Source organism: Panthera pardus, unplaced genomic scaffold, assembly GCF_024362965.1.
Source record: "Panthera pardus isolate Hobbes unplaced genomic scaffold, ASM2436296v1 HiC_scaffold_12, whole genome shotgun sequence".
NCBI classification, from domain to species: domain Eukaryota; kingdom Metazoa; phylum Chordata; class Mammalia; order Carnivora; family Felidae; genus Panthera; species Panthera pardus.
In genome coordinates, this window is record NW_026526677.1 from 18,049,801 (window position 1) to 18,059,388 (window position 9,588).

At 52.3% G+C, this 9,588-nt stretch overlaps 1 protein-coding gene across 1 annotated transcript in view; it reads left to right on the top strand.

Annotated features, from left to right (window-relative positions):
- Positions 1–4,508, top strand: part of SYT13 (synaptotagmin 13) — a 42,443-nt gene extending 37,935 nt beyond the window's left edge. The window contains exon 6 of the mRNA XM_019470195.2: positions 848–4,508. Coding sequence (XP_019325740.1) covers positions 848–1,152 — 305 coding nt within the window. The 3' untranslated portion in view covers positions 1,153–4,508. The remainder of the gene's footprint in view (positions 1–847) is intronic.
- The last annotated feature ends 5,080 nt before the right edge of the window (positions 4,509–9,588 follow it).

Consider the following 9,588-nt stretch of genomic DNA (forward strand, 5'->3'; position numbering starts at 1 on the left):
CTTTGTCTCTCAAATCTATCGGCTGAAATAACAAACTAGCCCCCCGGGGATGATAATTATAGCAATAAATACCGAGTAACAATTATTCTCACATTAGCTTCGGGAACCTTGACAAATGAAAACATCATCCGGGTCCTGAGCCTTGTGATGTTCCGTGAGAGCTTGTCCAGTGACCTGTGCCGCTGTCTTGGGGGACAGCTCCATCGGTGCGGTGCCCCTGGGGGGCCAAGGCAGTGTGCCCTCGTCCTCCACGTGAAGCCGGGGCCCTCAAGTGAAATTTGTAAAACAACGGAGGAGAAGACCTTCTACCTTCATAATCAGCCAGAACGCTCGCGTGGACAGACCAATGGGGTGAAGCCATGGGGGTGGCTTAGTTTTTCTGGTCCGAGTTTAAAAATCAAGCTGAGCCATTTTCCTGGGCCTGGTTTGACGTGGGACCTGAAGACGCGTGGAAGGGCTCAGGGCAGGTGGTGGTTCTCGCTTGACCCAAGCCTGGGCCACCAGACGACCACCCTGGATGTACTATGCTATTGGGTGCTTTCCACACCACAGCCTAAGTTCTGTACACCCTAAGTTCTAAGTTTCCACACCCTAAGTTCCACACCCACAGCCTAAGTTCTGTGGAGGCAGGAACTTCTGCCGTATGCCCCGGTCTAGTGCCACATGGGGGCCATTTAACAATTGAATGAGCGCAGGGCCTGGTGAGAACGGGGCGTGCCCAGAGGGAGCCTCGATGCACATCTTGAGCCGGAGACCCCGTCTCTCCAGCCCCGAGGGGGAGCCTCATCCTGGGCCCGCTACCCCCACCCCCCACCAGCTTACCCTTCTGTCTCTCTCTTTCCCCCAGATGTCTCTGTCAAGGTCACCTTAAAGCACCAGGCTCAGAAGCTGAAGAAGAAGCAGACCAAACGGGCCAAGCACAAGATCAACCCAGTGTGGAACGAGATGATCATGTTCGAGCTGCCGGATGGCCTGTTGCAGGCCTCCAGCGTGGAGCTGGAGGTGCTGGGCCAGGACGAGGAGGGGCAGAGCTGCGCGCTTGGCCGCTGCAGCCTGGGCCTGCACGCCTCGGGCTCCGAGCGCAGCCACTGGGAGGAAATGCTCAAAAACCCCCGGAGGCAGATCGCCATGTGGCACCAGCTGCGTCTGTAGCCAGCTGCCTGGGCTCCTCCCTTGTCGGGCACAGCCCCGCCCCTCCAGCCCCGCTGTCCTCCGCGACGTCTTCTTTGTGCCCCATCCTCATCCCGACACCCGGGGGACAGATGTGTTTGCAAAGGCCAGGACCCCGCCCCTCTCTTCTTACACTCTCATTTCTAAAACATGAGCGAGGCAGGGCCGGGGGTGGACATGGGACATTTGGGTCCCCCTGAGGAATGCGTTTGGCTCCTCTGTGCTGTTGAAGAGACGCCTGTCAAATACAGCCCACGGGCAGGTTTGGCCGGTGGGGGGTCCAGCAGGATGCAGAGAAAGCTTAAGGTGGGGAATAACGTGCGGGCAGAATGTGGCTCTTTAAAAAGAGGCGTTTCAAAAATGATGGAGGAAATAAAGTATCCTGGATCAACTCGGAGAATCAGGGATTGTCGGGGTGGGATGAAATCGGCATTAAATCACGCCCCCGGCCCGGTCGCGGCAGGAACCCAGCAGTTCTCAAACCTTAGCGTGTGAAGAGTCACCAGCACATTCCCCGGGCCCACCCGTCGACCTTCCAAGTCCCTCTTCCCGGCCGAAACCCAGGCACCTGCATTTTTAACCAGCACCGACGGGTTTTGATGCCGAGGTTGGACCACCGCATTAGGAGCAATCCCTTCTACAGCATTCCGGACAGGTTTTTCGCAGTCCTTGTCGGGGCTGCAGTCCCCAGGGGCAGCCAGTTCCACTGTAGGACATCTCAACGGGCAGTGTGAAATGTGGGAGGCCTCTCCGTTTCTTTCATTTGACTATTTTAATGCTTAATATTTTCATCTGTGCCCTTCAGATCCTGTTCTGGGGCTGAATTCTGTGCTTTTTGTTCAATAACTCCCCATCGTTTTATCTCAAACTCGGTTCACGTTATACTTGGGGACATCTTCCGTGACGAGCCTGTTCGTCACGAGGCACTAGTTGTCACATCCACCGACATCACCCAAGTGACCCTCTGAGACCGATGCATCTCTCAGCATGCCAGCCCTTCCAGGAGGAATTCGGGGGGGGGGGGGTGGGAGGGGTGGGGGCACATATTAACTTAGTCTATTATGTCTGGCTCCGTAGATGTGGAGAAGGAAGGCAACTTGAAAGAGGAGAGAGAGTCTTTTGAGAGTGTGCCTCCCTTCCTGAATTTTCAGGGCCTGTCGCTTGAATCAGTAAGTAACCAGCAGCCTGGGTTTCAAATCCCTACCTTCTTATTCCAAATAGCTGTCCGCATCGTCAGTTAAAGGATGCGTCTTGCCGAGGGGGTGGGATATTTGCCTGTGAACCAGGATCCCTGGGTTCCGTGGTTGGCCATCTGTAAAACAGGACCAGCAACACGGCCATTCTGTATCTGTGAATGAGGTGGTAGATGAAATAGTGCTCTGAAGCCGTCGGCATTCTCTGGCCAAAAAGACAAACTCTCAGGCCACCCCACAGATCATCTTTACGCTTCAAGATGGCAGCTGACGATGACTGGAAAGCGCCAGAACCATCCCCAGGCACTTCCAGAACCATGGATTCTGCAGCTGAACTCTGCTACGGGACATCCAAACTCTGGGCTTTCAAATGTCACCCGGTCCTGTGACCCCCAAGGGACCCTGAGGCGAGGTGGGTAAGGGCCGTGCTTCTTTCCCGCAACAAGTTAGGCCATGCTTGGCCTCTCCCTGAGAATCTGAGCAGGGGCCTTATCACCTTCTGTCACGATCTGCCCGTCCCGTGCAGAAGTAGAAAAGCATCCGAAGAAACGGAAAAAAATATCGGATCCCTGTTTAATTGGAAAGGCTTTCAGAATTGGAGATCTTGCTCATTAAGGTGGACCACCCCCCCTGCCAAGTGCTTTTTAGGCAAAGCATTTGCTAGCGATTTCCTATAACACATTGTTGAGGCTCCCCTCACGCCCTGGTCTGCCTGTTGGGGTTGGCATAGCCACAAGGAAACAAAACATTTCCTACATGAGCTGACCAGTCTTCTCTTCTTGGCAACATCCGCTACTCCAACGGACAACGCTCTGGATTCTAGACTTAAAATCAGGAAACACGGGTTCTACTTCCTTATAAATCTATGCACCTGCCTCACGGTCGCACTGAAGGATGTTTGAGGTGGGCCGGAGAGGGCCTCTGACGCCAGAAAGATCAACTCTGCCTCTGGTCATTCCATCACGAGGCATCCGTTCTTTCTATCTCAAGCGTTGCGCTTTCCAGAATCCAGTCTAAAGGCTGCCCCAGTAAGAGTCAAACGCCACCGTAGCACATCGAAGTGTCACCCACCACCTCACGGAGCAGGCCTGCGCAGAACGAGATAGGTTTTTGCGGGAGGTTTTTCACCTGTGTGTTCCGAGGACCCAGAATGAAGCTAGCTGACGGGCCCCCGATAAGTATCTGTTGAGTGAATTAATGAATGAAGGATGGATAGGGGGTTGGCAGGAAGAGACCCTGCGAGTGACACAAAAGTCCGTCTGTCCTGAGTGCTCAATGGTAAAAGCAGCAGACACCTCAGCCGTAAGTGCTACCATCCACCTAATGACAAATCCCAGCCACCTGTACGTGTACCTAGTGACAGAAGAGACTGTAACGGCTGTGCTTTTCCAACGAAATTCCGTCTGGGTGCATTTTCAATCGCCCAGAGGTCCCAGACGGCCACGTCGACAGGCTTCGGCGATCTTCGCCTCCGCGTACCTTGTAGCAGACACACGTGCAACTCACCCCCCCGATTAGAGTAATTGGGCCCGTGTGACTTGGGCCGATCATTTCTGAAAGGAACACCTTGTGCTTGGCCAGGGAGCAGGGAGCATTTTCGAAGAAGGGCGTGGAGCGAGATGGAAATAAGGCGAGAACCCATCGCAGACCGGCCTGGGGCCCCCAAGGTGACCTGGATGGCGATGGGAGTCCGCCCGCCTTCATCTGTGACTCCGCTGCTTACATCAAATCAGTGTGTATTTGCTGAGTGTCTATTGCGCGAGTCCTTGTGCGTGTCCGTCCATTTCAATTTGAGATATGACTCTGGGTGTGGGTTAAGTGACATAGCTCCAAATGAGGCTGGGTAGAGAGGGTAGGGTTGGAAGAGAGGCGCCCCGGGGGCAGTTCCTTTGGGGTGTACAGGAGTCCTGGAGGGAGGTAGTCCCAGCCCGAGCCAGATCGAGGCGAGGACCCCCCAAAAGACAGACCTAGTCTTCGTGATTTGTTTCTGCCGCCTGTGTTTGCTGTTGTCAGTGCTAAGCGTGTGTCTGTTTCGCAGTCATGAACTGAAGTACAAAAAGACGCATGAGACGTTGTAGTCATACGTCTGGTGTCACATTGGGGAACACCGACCTTTCAATGGTAAATAAATAACTTCCAACCAGGTCAGGTGCCTGGTGTCTTGTTTCTTTCTTTTCACTTAACATTTTAGACCTATATGCACAAAAAAACAATCCGGTAAACACTCATAAGCCGCTGCCGAGTTTTATAAAACTCGACCAAGGTAGTCAAAGTCCTCTGAAGTCCTTCACTCAGGAGACCGCCGTGTTTCTCCCCCCAAGCATTTCTTCGTCCTTTCGCTACACGTGTATGTAAACCCTGAGCAGCGTCAGAGTGTGTTTGCGTGTGTTAAACTTTGTTTAAATCGCATCCCACTATTGCCCCCCATCCAAATCGTTTTAAGTTTTGTTTTGGTTTTTATTTACTTATTTTGAGAGAGAGAAAGAGAGTGAGCAAGGGAGGAGCAGAGAGAGAGAGAGAGGGAGAGAGACACTCCCAGGCGGGCTTCGCACTGTTAATGCAGAGCCCGACGTGGGGTTTCATCTCATGAGCCGCAAGGTCATAACCTGGGCCAAAATCAGGAGTCGGATGCTTAACCGACTGAGCCACCCAGGCACTGCCCCCCGCCCACGTTAAAATTTTGAGCTTGATCCATGCAGACCCATGTAGCTCTAGTTCATTCATTCACTCGTTCACTCGCTCATTCATTCATGCATTTGCTGCTGTATAACATTCCATCGTATGGAGATGCCAGAATCCCATCCTCTTACTGACGTACGTTTAGATGTTTCCTTTTTTTTCCTATTACAAGATTGCTGTGGACATGCCTGTGCATATCCCCTCGTTCACATGCACACGTTTCTCTAAGATATGTACCTAGGAGTGAGTAGAATGGCTGAATCATAAAGTGCTCTCTGTGTGTGCATGTGCGTGTGTGTGTGTGTATGTGTGTGCCTTGATGGCTTTGCTTGAGCATTCAATCAAAGGGGTTACACGCAAGCAGGGGTACTGGCCTCTCGGGGCTCTGACTTCATTCTTGAGAAGAAAAAAAATTAGGTAGGAACTAGAGAATTCTTTCCCTAACATCCCCAAAAGAAACACTCCCATCATTGGAAGATCAGTGCAGCAGCCAATAGTCCTCTTGTGCTCCAGAAGGTGGGCAGGGACAAGAGGACTCCCGGAGGCCCGTCACCATAGGGCCTCCTGGTGGCCACTGCGGCCCTGGCCTCTGGAGGAAGAGCCCCTGGCATCAGGCAAAGGCTGGGGCCTGAATTTTACAGTCAGTAGGGAATCAGCCAGGGCTGATTAAAAGCAAAGTTCGTATAAAAGATAAATGATCCATGAAGAAAACCATGAGATGTCTTTGCTTTCTAAGGCTGCGCATATAATTCCTTATTTTATATTATACACATATTTATTATATTTTAATGACAACCTGGATGTTTATTTTCGTAATAGAGTAGGAGAAGTAGGTCCTACCCCACAGAGCCAAAGATAGACTGTTTCCCAGGTAACTATGAATATGGCCCACTAGAGCCCCAAACGAATATTTGAGAGTCTGGAAGAGGGAAGAGGAGTTATACAGGGCTTATAGATTTCTATAGAGTTAAACAAGCCTTATACGGGGCTTTCCACTGAACCGCCTTAAGTATAAGCTCTGTCCCTGCAGAGGGACTCAAGTCTAGAGCCCTGCATTTAGGAGCTAAGAACCAGCAACCCAGCATGGCTATGTCACTTTGTGGCCTTGGACAAGTCACTTGGCTTCGGGCCTCAGTGTCCCCATCTGTAAAATGAATTTGGACCAAACGATCACTGACTTTAAGGTTTTATGATCCTGTGATCGAAACTGGCCACAACGTACCTTTCACACACATCTTTGGTCTTCCATATCATACATAAAACAAGCTAAACCCATGTACCTGTGTACCTGCCCTCTCTGCCCCATGCCTAGCATCATCGAACGGTCCCTCCTGACATCCACCCACTCCTCGAGACGATATACGATGTCACCTGAGGCTCCCGAGTCAGCCTCTTCTCATGTGCTGGTGGTAATTTTCCACCCAAGACTTTCTGTTTCTTTTTTATAGCCAGTCGGAAGCACCACCATTCCAGAAGCTCAGAACCCTAGCATCTGTTCTGTCTCCCTTCCAGGGCAGACACCTGGCAAGGCTAGAGCCACAGGATGTGCTATGGATAGATTTAGGGGGTTGGGCATTTTCTTGTTGCCAGTGTTGAAGAACTGCCCCCATCCTCCCCTCCTTTCCCTCCTGCAGGTGAGCCAGCACCTGAGTTCCTTGGCAGGAACCTCAGAAGCATCCCCAAGCTAGAGATGGAGGCAGACACCTGCCTGGGAGGAGGTGGGAGGAAGGCAGTCTTGGGGCCGGAAGCCAGGCGTTGCCACGGAAACCGGTCCAGTGGTGGCCACCATGTGCTCAGGGCCCTGAGATGGTTCTTCTTCGGTCGGGTGTGGTCTCTCCTCAAGCAGCCCAGACCGGAGCTCCTTCTTGGTGTTTCAGGACAGCTCAGCAGCAACCGGGGGATGGCAGAAATCCTGCTTCAGAAACCCAGGCGCTCAAGCCAGGGACAAGCAAAGAGAAACTCGTTTTTCCAGCCCCAAACAAACAAAATCTCTCTGCAGCCTTTTTTCCCTTGAAAGCCAGGTAGGGTGAGCTCTTGAAACAGGAGAATCTTCCCTGAGGCTCTCTAGACTGAGAAGGAAGAGGTGACCCCCATTCAGGCAGAGGAGTCCGTTCCAGCTGTCCTCATCCAAGGTGGCCCCAGTAATTCCGGGTGAAAGGTGATGGCAGTGGGGAATCACACACCGTTCTGGCACCTAGGTCATCCTGATCTGACGATAATGACGATAAACAGCATGCCGTGGACCACTGCTCTGTGCTAAGCGCTGAAGGCACAGACTCAGATAAGTGACCTACCTAAGTCTCACAGCTTATAAGAGGTGGGGGGGGGGGGAGGGCGCGGGGATCCAATGTGGTGTCCTCTAACCCTAAAGTCCAGGCTCTGACATACAGCCAGTGGCCAAGCGTCTTTATTGGAAAGGTAACTTAGATACGCACACAGTGGCTTTAAAATGCTACCTGGAACCACGGCCTGAGAATTACCAAGCTGGAAGGTGCTGGGAAGTTCTCTTTGCTCGGGGAAAGAGGGGACACCTGCCTGGATTGGAAGAGACCATTATTCAAGGGACAAGAGCCGGTGGGAGTGGAGGGTACTTCAAGTAGGCACCTCAGGGGCCACGTCCAGCTTTGTATAAAGAAGAGGCTGAGTCAAGGCCGGAGATAGCCGGGGGTCAGGTGCAGAGTCATCCTGAGCAAATGGAGAAACTCATACAGGGACAGATGAAGTGGAAGCATCCAGGACTTCCCCTGTGACCAATACAGCATTAATGGGATTATACTTTTATCAGGTGCTGCGTGAAGTCATTTCAATAAACATTGATTAAATGCCTACTATGTGATATTAGAAACTCTCCACTTTTTCTTGTGGGCTTTACAACCTAGAGGGGGAAAACCAGACATAGAAAAATCACACACAGGCACACACAGCCACCCCCACCCCCAGACACAGAGGCAAACAGAGATAAGGGTCTTGAAAGAAAATAATTACGGGAGGGACAATGGGCGGTGCCTCGAGGGTGGCTATTTAGAGACAGAAGACCTCTCTGAGCAGGTGGCATTTTAGCTGATTCTAAAAGAGGAGAAGAGCTCAGCCATACAACCACCCTGGGGGAAACCATCCCAGGCAGAGTGCCCTGGGGGAATGGGAGGTCCTGAGGCAGAAAAAAGCTTGGTGAGCCTGAGGAACAGAGAAGGGAGGTGTGCCTGGAGCCCCGGGCAGAGGAGGTCACAGGCTGAGGCCAGGAGGTAGGCAGGGGCTAGACTGTGCAGGGCCATGGTCATGCTCAGGCCCTTGGATTGAACTTCAAGGGCAATGGGAAACCACCGGAGAGTTTTAAGCAGAGAAGACGCCATGACTAGACTTGTGTTTTCAAAAGATCACTGTAGACATTGTCACATAGCAGCCCCTCGGGTCTTTGGGCCACTAGTCAGTGTCCTGCGTCATCTCTCTGAGGTGAATGCAACTTGTCCTTTGATTCTTGGAGAGGGAAGCTAGGGAGCAACTGGAGAGAAGGGGGAAGGAAGGGAGTGGGCTAGACTTCATTGTCTTACCACATCCTCCAAGCCCGGCTCGGGGGAGACCGATCTCACGGCCAAGTGCAGGTAGAGGATCTTTCCATTCCTTGCTCTCCAGTGATGAAATCATTAATAGGTTCCAGATAAGACCGCCAATGAAAGTCAAATCCAGATGGCCAGCAATGGAGTGTGGGCTGATGCTGGTTCCCCTGGGCTGGATAGGCATGGACAGCTTATGGCCCTTTGCTCCTTCCTCTCCTATCCCCCATCTTCTGGGAAAAGAAGAGAACCAGAACATTCCATGGGCACTGTGGGGTGGCGTTCACAACAGGAAGCCTCTGAGTGACCAACTGAGGGGACCTGAGTGACCTGAGGGTCACAGCCTGGGAGGAAGATGGCAGAGATTAAGGAAAGGGGAGAAGGACGGCCCCTGAAAGGAAGCCAGATTAGCGGGGAGCCGAAGCTGAGAGTAGGAGAGCTTAGATCCTCTTTAGAAGAAATACAAACACTTTATCTATGTCTTTACTGAATTTATGCCCATCTTTTCTCTAGAACAATTTGGGCAAAGCATCGCTTACACCCGTCCCCATGCCAGTGCCGTTAGTGAACCAGCGGGGGAAGACCCTCCCCAGGGACCAGGTGTGCAGGTGGAGAACTGTGCAAGGCAGTTGGAGAGAGCATCAGAGCAACAGTCTGTCTGCAACCGCTCTGGGTGTGCTTCCTCCCAGAGTCTCTGTGGGATAAATGCATGCGGGGGCAGGCCGGTTTATTTTAAATGGTTTCGGTTTTACACCTCCTTTTGGCCAGATAGGTGGGTGAGGCATGTAGGTTACCTGCTGGAAATGGACTTGACTGGGGGAAAAGCGAGAGAGGCAGGAAGGGGCTTAGAGGTCTCTTCTAGTACCTTCCAACCTGGCAGCAGCAGGCAGGCTCGTATCCTGACCCTGGAGCCTTTGAAATAGGACCCGTTCTGGATGGCCCAGGGCCCAGGCCCCGGGATGGAGGCAAGGAGGCAGAGATTCGACCTTGGTGAG